Source organism: Engystomops pustulosus, chromosome 9 (assembly GCF_040894005.1).
Source record: "Engystomops pustulosus chromosome 9, aEngPut4.maternal, whole genome shotgun sequence".
Taxonomy (NCBI): domain Eukaryota; kingdom Metazoa; phylum Chordata; class Amphibia; order Anura; family Leptodactylidae; genus Engystomops; species Engystomops pustulosus.
In genome coordinates, this window is record NC_092419.1 from 13,572,241 (window position 1) to 13,587,610 (window position 15,370).

The following is a 15,370-nucleotide window of genomic DNA, read 5'->3' on the forward strand; positions in this document are numbered from 1 at the left end:
TCTGGAAATTATAGCTCTTTTTAGTATTTTTGGAGAATTGTAATATTGGGGTGTGATTTATACTATAAGGGGCTCCCTGCATCCTATTGCAGATGTTAGGATACGTTGGTGGTGGGGGGTTGCTGATGTTTGCTGCGGACTGGCAGCAGCTCCAGCTTTTTTATGTATTTGGGGTCAGAGCTTAGAAGTTCATGTTCAGCCGAAGTTCTAGGGGGCCCTGAACCCTGTAATAAGGGAACAAAAGGGGCCCGCAAGATTTGTAGAGGCCGGGACAAAGACAAAAGAGACAGAAGGAAGCAGGATTCTGGAGAAAGTGAGGTGAGACACAAGAAGTGTGCTGGGGTGAGAGGGACAGGTGCCTGCTATTAGCATACAGCTGACACCCCCACCCCCACCCCTCTCATCCTATTCACCGGCCATAACAAAAGACCCCCAGCCAACCATAACAAGTTCTCTCCATTACAAAGAGTCCCCCCTTCATACACACACCTCATTAACCAACACACACACCTTCATAATGGCGAGGTGAGGGCGACACACGTCAGGGGGAAGTGTGCCCATTGTGTAGGTAACACGATAGGTGCGGCCCCTTATGTATTATGGATGGTATCTGACATACGCCGTATAGATAATACACAACGGATGGCACAGGGTTAGGTGATACCCTGGAAGGGCGCATTATCCGATACCCTCATCCTATGCCGTATATATGGCTGACGCTTCAGATTCTGCTTTATTATTCAATTATAGGATGTGGCCCAGAGCCAAAATGTGCAGAACCTATCAAAATCTATTACAGGACCCCTGTGCCATGAAGAAGTGAATTATCCTTGTAAGGAGATACAAGTTTGATCACAAATATGGGGTTCCATGTGGACCTGTCCGACTCCAAGAACCCACAGTGATTACAAATATGGGTTCCGAACATGTATTTGCATAAAAAAAACAATTCAAATTGTGATTGTCATTGTGATGTTCTAAGCATCATTATAATATTGTATTAGGTGTGTTGCTATCTGGTTGATTTGAAGGATCTACTTTTAGTTTTAGTCCACGTTTGACTTTGGATCTTCATCAAATAAACATCCTCAGGACCTGAGGTCCGGTCCTGTTGTTTGGGATAAGACTTTAATTTGTTTTCTTCATGGTTTTCGGAAAGCTGATCAAAGAAAGTGTGATGTGGGGAGGAAGGGATGGAAAGGAGGGAGGGGAAGGGGGGGTTGAATTTGGAAGGGTGTGTGTGGGGGGGGGAGTGAGGGAGGGGGCTGTGTAACACCAGGAGGCTCTGTATAAAGCCCGGGATTGACTTAGAAGAACTTTAGTCACAGCCAAGGCAGACAAGCTCTGAGGACAAAAGACCACACAGGATTCAATAGAGAGCGCACCCATCAGTGATGCCTGCCTGATCCCGACTCATCACTTCTGAAAGAACGCCGCCTGATGGGATCCTACTGACTCTACCAAGAAAAGTCTGCCTAGCTGATACATTTTAACAAACTCTACAAGCCTGCCTGGGTATATAAACACCAGCTTGGATACTTCCAAAACCTAGTCCTACCAAGCATCTACTCAAAAAACTTTTTCATCTCTTCTTCACTTCTCGATCTGGGGAGATACCTTCCTTGAGTTCCTAATTCTGTAATCCGACTCTTCCAGTAAGACTGTGTTTGACTTCACCTTTCGAGATTTACAAGTGAAAGGCAAGATCATGACAGCAACGTTTCCACTTCTTGTGGTGGTGCTCCTGTGCGTGCCAATGGTGAGTACCAACTAACTTCTTCGGTGGCCATACGTTGATGGTTTAGCAATCTTTGTAAGAACAACCCATCGGGGACGAATCCTTTTGCAGATGTAGTCAGTAGAGTTCAATGCCACCAAGTGAAGGGTGAACAATCATTTTGGGAAGTGTCATTGATTCTTTGTAGGAGCCTAATTTTTTTCCACCTATCGGACACAAATTTTATACGTAGTTCCAGAAGATGGTTAAATTTATTGTCCGTTGTAGTTGACATTTACCATTTTGGTGAAGTCTAGTCTTAGATGGACCTAATTATATCTACTCTATATGTGCCAATGTCAGGATCATCTATGGTTTGGTGTATGTTATCGTTGCATTGTATTATTACTGATATTTCTAGGATATGTTCTACTATTTTGGACTTTTGCTCTTAATCTTCTAAGTTCCTCATCTGAAGGAACCACCCTTAAATATTTTTGTAATTTGCTTCATATCCCAATTATTCTCTCCATATTTCCAGGTGAAGGCAGCCGGAGTGTTTGAACTAAAGGTCCACTCCTTCAGCAGCCCTCGAAGTATGTGTGTAGCTGGACGATCCTGCCACATCTTCTTCCGAGTATGTCTGAAACATGCCCAACCAGTGGTGTCTCCAGATCCCCCTTGCACCTTCGGGACAGCCTTGAGCGACTTGATGGCTGTGGATTCGGGAGCCATAGCTGCAAGCATCCCCGTTCGAGTCCCCTTTCATTTCAAGTGGCCGGTGAGTAAGAGTCCAGCTGTTGGGTATTGTGATACTTCTTGTAATGTCCCGTTTCAAGGCCAGGAGGCAGCGACATTGACTCAGCCAGGTGGTATCTCTACTGTTTTGTTCCTTAGTTGACAGCTGGTTGTAGAACTGGCAGCTGCTGACAAAATAAAGGCTGAACTCTGACCCACAGAAAGTCTTTAAGGACAAGTGTAATATAGATTTAGTTTGTAGCCTGCAAAGTGATATTTGACATGAGCTACTCACTTAAAAAATGGGGAACTTTAAATAAATTTTAGAAAATGACAAAGTGGTTCTATTGTAGTGCCTTCTAGTTATCTACCCTCAACTAGGATCTAACCCGTGGATCAGGGTCATCCAAAAGTTTCACCATCTGCCAAATATCCAATTCTCAAGAAAATTCATAATAATCTAGAGTTGGCCATGTGAAAACATACATTTTCTGCTCTTGCTCTTCACATAGTCCTCATTACCCTAGAATACTGATGGTAGATGGTAGATTGTCCCGTTATGTCCACACATGGTGGATCTAACCTCTTGGAAATGGGTATTATTTTGTAGGTTAAGGCTCATGTGCCAGAGTTGAGGTCTGGCAGTTCGAACCTTACATAAAAATCAAGCCACTTTTTGGTGAGACATGAGATTGTTACTGTTCTTGGACATCTTGGAGTAAATCCAAAGTTCTTGACCATGTTTGTGGTCGATGATCATTTGGTCATGCCAACATTTATCAGTTCAACCAGATTTTATGATATTGGACACAGTCCACTCAAAATTTCCCAAAATGTCCAACTTTTGATCCAATCTTTTGCTCTGCAGGTTTCATATCTATCTTCTTGACCTCTTTGCCCCTCTTTATCTTGTTTTACGGTGGTTCTTTGAGACTCCACATTGACAGATTGTGGAACGTGACCAATTTTATTGAGGAAGACCTCCTTACTAGGTGCTCAGATGTCATCTGGTCTACATTACAATAGCCACATTAAAAGCGTTAACTCCTTCTCAGTTTTGCGAGCCGCCTCGCAAGGACAGTCTTCATTTTATGTCTTGCAGGTCTCTCATCTCCATGTTATACTGACCTGAAACCTTCTTTTATTGCAGGGCATTTTCTCACTTATTATTGAATCCTGGAGCACTCACACGGCAGAAAAGTCTACAGGTAAGTGCCATATAGACCATAAATACCCAGCCCTTCCTGTGCAAGTATGGCTTCCACATGTGCCACTGAAGTAGACCATTCAAGGACGAGGTTTTTAGATTTTAGGACGTTTTGCAGAGGGACGTGTTTAGGGTTCATCAATTTTGAGGCATTTTTCACAGTCGATCAGTAGGACATCACATACTGTTGCTCTATAATCACACGTCATGCCAGAGTAGGGGGCAATGGCAACTAAGTGCCCAACAAATGCCTCCTTAAATGGAGATTCGTATGGTTGACTAATGAAAAAATTTGGACATCTAGACCGAACCATTGTTGTGCCATCTTCACATCACTGAGGGGTAATGAGATTTCTTCTTATGTCCATACAACCTGATATCCACATACACATTCACTCCAGACTCAGGCTAAATGTGCATGTGTTCTCAATGGAAAGAAGGGAATGCCAATTAGTGAGAACAAAAGATCGGACATGTTATTATTCAACATGCCCCATCCTTCTTTCCCCTTAACACCAAATTAGGTGTACAACAAGTTCCTTCCTCCAACATATATCATAATAGCAGTTGTAATTCTCCTATAGTTACCAGTACACGTGTCACATATTTACTTTTCTGTATAGCACATAAATTCATTATAACCCGAGGAAGACATCTGCCGTGTTGCTGATAAGAGTCCGTCACTCTCCCCCATTGTTATAGCATTGGTTTACATTCCCTCTCTGCCTATATACACAGAGCCTTTACATCTGCTCATATACACAGACACTGCTGGGCCTATTAACCTGCGACCTATTGAGTGGGACCCTCTATTATATGAAAGGGTCTCCCGGCTTTATAGCATTAGGAGGAGCAAGGAAAGTTGGATTAGAAAATGCACAATCTTAAACATTCAAGATATTGCTCTCTCTTCCAGGGCTCCAATAATCACCCACGCACATGTCCACCTGTCTAGTTTAGAAAACCCTATTGCATTCACCCTAGTTTCTCTTGCTCTGGAGGACACGTCCTGTACAGTATCATATAGACATAGTGTAATTCTCATCTTGCCCTGTGGAGGCGCTGCAGGCAAACACAACGCTGTCTGCCAGTGCAATCGAGCCTTCTAAGTTGGGATTGGCAAAAACGGGAAACCACAAATACCTTCATTCCCTAAAGATAAAATTTGCTCCAATTTTCTTAATTTAAGACCAATTACTTTAACTCTTCACCCCCCCCCTAGATGATTTCTATACACTGCCACAAAGTTAGTTTCAGTGAATTTAGGCTTTATTCATTGGCTTTATTGACTGAAGTTCAATGATGACCATGAAGGCCTAGTTCAAGGTTGGTCTTCAAGAACCTTGAGGTCTACAGACTTGTCGAAGCGAGATAAAGGATTGTGAGTTGGTGTCTATAAACTTCAAGGGAGGCCAAGTAGATAAGAGACTGAAAGACTTGGAGGTCAAAGGGAGTAAACAAAAGGGGAGGGGAAGGAAGCAAAGAACAAAGTGGAGAACATCGTAAAAGTCCTGGTGGACAAAAGGAAAACAAGAAGGTTTAGAGAACAATGAGAGTTGTCGGGTGGGTGAAGAAACCTAGGAGAAGCAATCTTTAGAGTGGTAAGAGGCTAGGGAGATATTTTACTGCGTTCTTTTAACTTTAAGGTTATATTCTCTTTGTATCTTGCAGAAAACCCCAACAACATGCTGAGCCGCTTGGCCACTCGTAGACGCCTGTCTGTCGGGGAGGACTGGTCTCAGGACATACACCTCGGGCAGCAGAGTGAACTACGTTACTCCTACCACGTTACCTGTGATGACCATTACTACGGGGATAGCTGCTCCGACTACTGCCGGCCACGGGACGACACCTTCGGCCACTACGTCTGTGACCAAGAGGGAAAACGCTTATGTCTGGACGGCTGGAAGGGAGAATACTGTGCTGAGCGTGAGTATCTCCTTATAATATCTTCTCACACCGATAGTCTACATACCTAATAGTGCCACCTAACTATGGTGGTGTCTTCATGATGGTTCCAGTCCAATGATGAGTCCACAGACGGTCCAGGGCCAAAGGTATTGGCCTACACAAGGTGGTGCTCCCAATCACATACAGAATAGATCAATCTTGTAGGACATCGGTCAAGGGTACAAGTTGTTGGATGTTCCTAATAGCTGCACTTTTCTCACACACACACAGCCGCTGTAGGAATATGGTTTTATATGGGATTTTGTGTTAGGTAAATTATTAGGGGACACAAAAAACAACCCCATAATCACCTTACAAAGATTGATTCGGACACTAAACAGCTAAACGATGAAGATCCTATAACATCCAAGGGGCTGCGGACACAAAAGGCCCTACACGTTGCCAGCTGTGCATCCCCGAACCTGGAGGATTTCTCCGAATGTAAATGGTGTCTTCGGATAATTGCCCTGAGCTTAGAGCCCCGCTTGCTCCTTTCACACTGACTTTTCTCTGCAAAATGAGTCCCAATTATCTGCCCGGCTTATTACGGGCCTGAATAAGCAAACAGGGATCACATGAAGCCCTGCGGTGCTCCTCGTGGTCATCCGCAATAGATGGGTTCTACAAATACGGGGGAACTAGATCTTCCTATAACCATTAACTGGACAGTTTGCTTATCCCTCCTTCTTCTGCCGATCTCTCCAAGATGATATTCTTCTAAGCTAAACACATTAGACAGGGTAGATAAAAGGAGAAGGAGTCAGGGTCTGAGCACAAAGACCTAAAAGCAGCATATGGTGACTGGTTATGGGCCGTGCCTAGCCCCTTGCACCCTGCCAGACGGTCATCAAGGTAAAATAGGAGTGTGTAGGGGGTTGGGGACATGTGGTTTTAACCAGATTTCATTGTGAGTAGCGAAGACAGATTAATAGCCCCCCTCCTCACACATCCCCACTCCCCAATTGTTCTGCGCACAATGGAGACAGGCGGCGTGCATTAAGCACCCCCCATCCCCCCTCGGGCAGGTGCTGTTTGTGTATGGGGCTGATATCTGCGGTTACAACATATCATCTGTCTGCCACTCAGCAGCCATAGAGGGAAAAAAATCTAATAACACAGGGGACTGATGAGGGACGGTGCGATACAATGAGGGACTGATGAGAGCTGCGGCTACCGACGCTACCAGGGCTTGTTAGCACATGCTAATCATGTGTAATCCCGGGACTGACATACACCAGTTCACTTCTTGGTGTCATGTCCTCGATTATTTATATAAAGTCAGAAGCCACTGAAAAAAAAAAGAAGTTTCCAAAATTGTATATCCAAAATTTTGGGAAAATCATTAAAAAAAATAACAAAAAAACAACATACTACAGTACACGGATCTGAATGCTGCATCTACCAGTAGCCGTTCGTACACATTAGAAGGAAGTCTTCTCTTGGTACAAGTCTTAGTCTACAATGGCCGCTTGTATGGGACTTGGTGATTATCGGGCTAAACTTTTACCGTGATCGACTGCTTTCCACAGTCAACTAAAAGGACTGACCACACTGCCCATCATATGGTTGAACAAATTTAGACTATGAGGGTCTAAAGGCTAAGATTTGAGTAACACTGTCTTAGGCGACACTAATAATGGTCCACACTGCCCTACGTGATACTTACCTGCATCAATGCAATGTTCCTAGGTCTGCAATGTCCTATGTGATACTTACCTGCACCAATAAAATTGTCCTTGGTCTGCACTTAACTAGTGATACTTACTTGCACGAATACAATGTTCATAGGTCTGCAATGTCCTAGATCAGTGATGGCGAACCTTTTAGAGCCCGAGTGCCCAAACTTTAACCAAAAGCCACTTATTTATTGCAAAGTGCCAGCACAGCAATTTAAGCAGTAATTTATTTCTCCTTGTTCTTTGACAACTTTCAATTGTTCAGCCTCCTAAAGACACCAACACAGTTGAAAGGAAGAGGGCAAATTCACCTATCATTGTAGGAAGGTTCTGCAGGAAGATTCTTTGAGTGCTGTCCGGTGAACTTCATGCTGGGGTGATGGCCTGGGTGCCCACAGAGAGGGCTCCGAGTGCCGCCTCTGGCACCAGTGCCATAGGTTCGCCACCACTGTCCTAGATGATACTCACCTGCACCAATACAATGGTCCTAGGTCTGCGCTGTCCTATGTGATACTCACCTGCACCAATACAATGGTCCTAGGTCTGCACTCTCCTATGTGATACTTACCTACACCAATGAAATGGTCCTAGGTCTGCACTCTCCTATGTGATACTTACCTGCACCAATGCAATGGTCCTAGGTCTGCACTCTCCTATGTGATACTTACCTACACCAATGCAATGGTCCTAGGTCTGCACTCTCCTATGTGATACTTACCTGCACAAATGCAATTGTTCTTAGTTGGCACTGTCCTATGTGATACTTACCTTCACCAATGCAATGGTCCTAGGTCTGCACTGTCCTATGTGATACTTACCTGCACCAATGCAATTGTTCTTAGTCGGCACTGTCCTATGTGATACTTACCTTCACCAATGAAATTAGTCGGCAGTGGTCTACTGACGCAACACGTGGCAGCGCGTTCTATATATGAATACACCCGCTCACAGCATCTGCTCCTTCTCTTGCAGCGATCTGTTTGCCCGGCTGCAGCGAGTCTCACGGTTTCTGCGAGGTGCCCGGCGAATGCAAGTGTCGTATGGGCTGGCAAGGTCGTCTCTGCGACGAGTGCGTGCGATACCCCGGTTGCCTGCACGGATCTTGCTCGCAGCCCTTCGAGTGCACCTGTCAGGAAGGCTGGGGTGGCCTCTTCTGCAATCAAGACCTGAACTACTGCACCAACCACAAACCGTGCCAAAACGGAGCCAGCTGCACCAACACCGGACAGGGGAGCTACTCCTGCAACTGCCGACCCGGATACACCGGAACCAACTGCGAGATAGAGAGCAACGAATGCGCCAGCAACCCCTGCAAGAACGGAGGCAGCTGCAACGTAAGTCACATCACTGACTGTACTATATTTTATAACCTATGACCTTGACCTGAATCGTGTCAATGATGATACAATCCAGCAGCCAAGTCTACAACGTAACAATAACCTTAACACACACCCCCACCCCAAAGTTTTGAATTGTTAAAGGGGCTCTCCTATAACATGAATTCATCACCTAGACCCCCGGATAGAGGATACATGTGTGATCAGTGGTGGTCCAACACATTCAGGGGAATGGGGGTCCCTGTTTACACCACTTGAAGTGAGCAGGGGTCACAAACTAATTACATCTCCCCCCCATCCATACCATAGACCACGGACTACCCCACCCCATATAAATACATCTGCTGTGGGGTCTTCAGATCACCCACTTTACACTATGCACTTTTTTTTGGATTGTTTGTTGTGGGAAACCCCCCTATAAGTTATGGTCTTAGTGCTGCACCTTTAAGGGGGTTTTCCTATTTTTGGAATATTGTGCTATAAATAAACACTTAGGCCCCCCCATCTTACCAGCACCGAATGTCACATTCACTCCGCACATGACTGTCCTGAATAAATGTGATGTATTTTTCCAAAAATTGGAAAACATTTTTTTAAAGGGACGTTATGTCCTAATACAGGGCACAGGGTGACACCACATCGTCACCTACGGACCCTCTGTGTCATGTACCACCCCCTCAGTATTGTCTCTCCAATATCATTATTGATCTACAGGCATGAACATATATAAGCGTCTGGGAGCAGAACTGTTCTAGTTGCCCATGGCGACCAATCAGAACTCAGTTTTCACTTTCCCACAGCTGTATATAAAATGAAAGCTGAGCTCTGATTGGTCGCCATGGGCAACTAGAACACTTGTACCTCAAACACTTCTGATAATTCTCCCCCATTCAGTCCATGTTGTATCGACAGAATATTCTGGACTATTCATCTATGATGCTAGGAGTCCCTGTCTCCCCATAGGACGACCATCCTATCCAGGAACAATGACTAGCCCAGGGCTCTTAGCATCGTAGAGGACTGTGATACAATATGGCCGCCATACAGAGCACATGTCACACACCCTGTAGAATAATCTTGGCCGCAGTTCACACTACCTGTACAGTTTTTGTTCTCACATCTTCAGACTTTTTTTTTTTTTCCTTCTCCTGAGCAGGCTTTATGTAGAGTTGCACACAATAGTGTATCCTACCATGTGGTCTCTTATTCTGCCCAAATCAAGGGTCCCCCATTGGGTTTGGCACTTGCCGCCATATTGTTTTGCAGCAGTTGCACGTCAAGTGAGACCCTCGTGGCTTATGATGGGTTGTCCCGTGAACAACACTGATCCCTTAAGGACAAGCGTCTTATCACTGAAGGTCCAAACTAATGGACCCCCGGTGATCAGACACATATCAGATTAGGGGGGTGGGGGATCCCCATTGACTATCTATGGGGCTCAGTGTCGTTTGGGGGAAAACCCCTCAAAACCTACATCCACCTTCAGAAATTATTCCTCCGATGCCTACAAAGCAAAATCTGTGTGACTTCTGAGATGAATAATTTCCTATTTTCGCTTTTCTACAGCTCCTATGCAAATCTATGTGTCTCCATTGGTAACAGACTACAAGTCTGTGTAGTCCAGTACAGGAAGTCCCCGGGTTATGTACTAGATAGGGTCCATAGATTTGTTCTTAAGTTGAATTTGTATGTAAGTCGAAACTGTATATTTTATAATTGTAGTTCCAGACAACAAAAATTTTTTTGCCCCAGTGACAATTGGAAATTAAATTTTTTTGCTGTAATGTGACCAAGGATTATCAATAAAGCTTCATTACAGACACCTTACAGCTGATCATTGCAATCTGGGACTATAGTAACATCCAGAGAGGTCACCAGAGGTTACAGGGAGCAGAGGGGTTCGTCTTTAACTAGGAGTCGTCTGTAAGTCGGGTGTCCTTAAGTAGGGGGCTTCCTGTACTGTTGTCTCATACTTTGCCCCTTGTCTTGTACTGGACTACACCTGGTAGTTTAGTAGGAAAGATAGACAAAAAAAAGAGAAGGACTACAAGATCTGACTACACTGAGTGAGTTTGTAGTCTGTTACCATGGAGATGCACATTCCACATTGTAGCTGTATAAGCCAAACGGTAGGAAATGTATAATCCAGACCAATCGCAAAGTTGCTTACATTTTCCACGTATGGAAGGAATAATAAATTGTTGGCGGTGGAGGATGTCACCTTTAAAGGGCCCTTTAAGAACCGACCATAGGACTTTGTTAGGATCCTGGAACATACAGAACGCTACATGACATATACACAATATACGCACACGGTAAGGTACGTATGTACGACACGCCTGCATCCTAACATAGATGTAGAGCACACGCTGCCATACATTAACAAATCATCTACAGCCCATACTTTCCCATCGTCATCACAGCCCTTAAAGGGGGTTTCCATCAGCTTAATTATTGTAAAGTAAAAAAGTGCAAATTTCTAACAAACTTAAAGACCTCTGATTGCTGTCAGTGATTGGAAACCTCCGTGAGGTTGAAAAATCTGTCCAAAGAATGTTCTGCTCACACAGACGGAGAGCTTGTCCCTGTGTATCCATGCTGGAGAGATAGAAAATGATATTCCATTCATTCACAGCAAGCAGAGATCTTGAAAATTAGGAGACAATGAAAAGCAAAGTGTATTAGAAACTTGCAGAACTTTCTATTTTACAATGAATATAGTAAAAAAAAAAAAAAGCCTTTTAACTCATTTTTGGGGAAACGTGAAAAAAAACTAGTGCAACCAAAAAAACTAATTAGGACCAATGAGGATACAGATTTTAGTTTTACACTGATCTGGTTGATTTGCCTGTAATCCACATGTAATCTTATACATATCCATATATTTTATACCAATAGAGTGGAAACGTAGCTGCTTTGTTCCAAAATCAGTGCCACGGGTGTCCACGGGTTGTGACCGGTATTACAGCTCAGCTTGATTCACTGCGAAAGAGCTGAGCTGCAATACCACAGCCAGCCTGAGGACAGGGGTGGCACTGTTTGGAGGAAGAAAGCAGCTCCCGGTTTCTCATTGCACTAGGTTTTATGATTCGCCCCCCATGTAATGTTTGTAGTCATTCATCGTCACCTACATCCTTATTAACGGCTCGTTTTTTTCTCTTGTACATCCTCTCCTCCTTCCTCTTCCATATATCATTTTCCTTTCATCATCATCATCCTCCTCTAACCTTCCATTTTTGCTTATTTTGCCACCTAAACCTCTCTCTCTCTCCGAATGTCTTTCTGCCCCTCATTATCCCCCCTCCCCTCCTCGTCTGACTACGCTGCCCTCTCAGGACCTGGAAAACGACTACAAATGCGTGTGCCCGCGCGGCTTCTACGGCAAGAACTGTGACATCAGTGCCATGACGTGTGCCGACGGCCCCTGCTTTAACGGCGGCACCTGCGTGGAGAAGAGCATTGTGGGTGGTTACATCTGCCGCTGCCCCATCAATTACCACGGATCCAACTGTGAGAAGAAGATCGATCGGTGCACCAACAACCCGTGTCTGAACGGTAAGTCTCCACTCTACAGATCAACTGCGATTATCCACTAATTTCCCCAAAATTTGCTACGTTTTGAGAAAAAGGGGCTGTATAGTTTAAAAAAAAAAATTACAAAATAGTTACTTTACCAATCCGGCACTGCTCTCTACTTCCTGTACCCCTAACCACACCCAGGAAATGACTGCTCAGCCAATCCGTAGTTGCACTTGTGACCTGCCTTGTCCAATAAAAAGCTGAGTTTTGAGAGTGACGAGGGAGAGGGTCACCAGTAGCGGAGAATTGGGCAAATGTAGAATTTAAAAAGTTATCCCCTCCCCAAAAACAAAGTATCACTTCCTGAAAATGTTCTACATTCTCTTCTCAGGCGGCCATTGCTTGGACATCGGGCGTAACGCAGTCTGCAAATGCCGCGTGGGCTATTCAGGACCCCGTTGCGAAGTCAACGTGGACGACTGTGCCAGCAACCCCTGCGCCAATGGCGGTACCTGCGTAGACGGGCTGAACACTTACACCTGCTCCTGCACTCTGGGCTACGGCGGGAAAGACTGTACACAGCGGGTAGACGCCTGCAGCTCCCGACCCTGCCTAAACGGTGGCACTTGTTACACCCACTTCAGCGGCCACGTCTGCCAATGCCCCTCCGGCTTCATGGGCTCCAGCTGCGAGTTCAGGGTGCAAGAACCAACGTCTTCCACTTACTATGCCGACCCCCCATCCAGCATGGCCCTGACCGCCTGCTTGGGGGTCATCACCCTGTGCCTGCTGGCGTGCGGCCTGCTGCTCCTCGTAAGAGGTCTCAAGAAAGGACTGATCAACCAGAAGGGAATGGTCAACAACGACCTGGAGCACAAGAACAACCTGAAGGAGAAGGAGCCCTTCCTTATCTCACCTCCGCACTTCAAGATGCCCAATCAGGACTGTCTTAGGGAGAAATCCCGGAGCAAGCAGAAGCTTCTCCCGGCATCGGACATGGAAGAGGAGAGAGATGGGCGCCGGTGAGTAACCCTTCCACCACTAATGGATGGGGCTGGTGACTATATAAGGGGCGATCAGTGGTCACGTATATATACAACCTCCTATAATAATCCTATCTTCTCCCTACAGCGCAAAGTCAGACCTCAGAAACTGCAATACCATGGGGCAACACCAGGACGCGCTATTCCATCCCATATACCTGCTCCCCGGCTCCTCCGAGCAGTGTGTGTTCGCCACCGAGGTAACAATCCTTCCTTATAATATGTAATGTATAGGCCATAAACACCTGAGATGTGACTGCCCCTTTAAGAAGTCAAAAAAACAGTGTGATACAGACACAAAGCTTCTGTGCAATCCCTTTAATCTCGACGATAAGCCGATCCTTAGTGGTTACCTAACCAGAGGACGTCACTGCAAAGCTGCTGACCTGAACATCCCATATAGTACATAGTCACACGTGGTCGTTCTAAGTCTTTACTATAGGTATTAAGGAGAAAATCTGTTGACAGGTTCCCTTTAAAGGAGGCCTCCTATCAAGAAAGCCCTGCTGATATGGGCTCCCCTACTAATATCTATAGTAAAGACTTAGTACATAGTCAGACATGGATGTAAATTTTGTACTATAGATATTAGTAGGGGAACCAAGAGCAGGCCTTTCCTGATAGGACGCCTCCTTTAAAGGGAACCAGATTTTACCCCAATTCGATCTGTTATGTAACATCTCACCCGTTTACCTATAACATATCTCCTCCAAAGTCATGTGACAATGAGCAGAGAAGAGTTAAATGAGAGGCTGCAAAGAGAGTCACTTCAGACTTGATATATCACCTAGAAACGTGCTTTTGGTGTCATTAAACATAAGAATCTCATCTTTTAGGTTGCACACAGAACCGCGATCCTGGTGCGACCTAAAAGAAGAGATTTTTAGCTTTAATATAGCTACAGCAATTTTCTAGTGACTATAGAATGAATACAGGGAGATTTCTCCCTGCTGCCTCTAAACTTGACTCAACTCAGGCAAAAAGTGACTCTTCTCTGCTTACTTACACATGACTTTGGATGAGATTTTTAATAGGTAAATGGGCGAAGTTTTCACATGAAGGAGGGAAATATAGAAAGGACGTTTCATCCTCTACCTGGGGGCCTGGTAGTTTAATGGGATAAAATTTGGGTCCCTTTAAAGGGATATTGTAAGGACTAGACCTTAACTTTGCACCGGGTCGGTCATAAAGTGCCCAGTTTCCCACTGAATAGGATGGGGTTAGGCTTAGACTAGGGTCACAGTGAGACTGCAGTCAGGTGACCTTAGCGCAAACTGCTAAACGTGTATAATGTGTAGGACTCTGTTCACACCTCGTCTCCAGTATTTGCTGTATCATTAACCTGTGTTCTCCTGCCATAGGTGTAACCCACTCCAGACACAAGACTCAGACCGTCTATGAACATTTATACTACCTTTTACCTTCTTCGCGTTATTTATTGAACTCTCGCCCCTCCCCCTTGTACATATTTATATAGATGTATATATTTTTATATTTATTATCTGCGCTGCTGCTAAAAATAAAAAAAAAAAGACTGCAGAAAAAAAATAAAATTATCAATCCTTTGCCAAAGGCTTCAGAACCGACGGGTTCTGGTGACCCCCCCCCCTCCCCATCTGCCGGACTGTGTAGTGACCTGGGTTGTGTCCCAGGGAGGGGGCAGTATATTGGAGGAGGGGAAGGTCTCTCAGAGGACACGACGAGGCGACCGAAAAAAATACAAGACCCTCGCGTGACTCTTTTCCGAAGAAAAACCTCATTGATGGACTTTTATTTATTCAGGAGCTGATCCTGGACCCGCTTCCGACCCAAAGCGTTTATTTAATTTATAGACTGTTTATTATTATATATATTCCTGTTTATAGCTTTCTTATCTCCTACCTAATAAACAAAATATTTAATGCGACCGATTCTGGTGCCTGCTTTATACAGTGTGAGGAGGCGGGTGTCACTATGTGATGGGCGATAGGACACACCTCGGGGCAGGGGACAGGAGAGGCAGTGAAGTACCTTGGAAAACTGAAGTGACCACTCATTGGATCAAGTAGTCACCCAAGTACGGCTTGGGAACCCAAGACAAGATAGCTTTTTTTTGTTACCCAGGCCCCATTATCATGGAAAACCCCTTTAAAGATGACTTATCAGGTAGATTTGGGACCCTAAAGCCTAGATAAAAAATCCTC

General features: G+C 44.9%; 1 protein-coding gene across 1 annotated transcript; it reads left to right on the forward strand.

The window, feature by feature from the left end:
* The first annotated feature begins 1,268 nt into the window (after window positions 1-1,268).
* LOC140077211 (uncharacterized) lies at window positions 1,269-15,072 on the forward strand. The gene is made up of 9 exons (XM_072124192.1): window positions 1,269-1,759; window positions 2,259-2,498; window positions 3,606-3,663; window positions 5,334-5,591; window positions 8,261-8,622; window positions 11,961-12,180; window positions 12,536-13,166; window positions 13,276-13,387; window positions 14,549-15,072. The coding sequence occupies exons 1-9, from the start codon at window positions 1,709-1,711 to the stop codon at window positions 14,552-14,554; spliced, it is 1,938 nt and encodes a 645-aa protein (XP_071980293.1). The 5' UTR covers window positions 1,269-1,708; the 3' UTR covers window positions 14,555-15,072.
* Window positions 15,073-15,370: the final 298 nt, after the last annotated feature.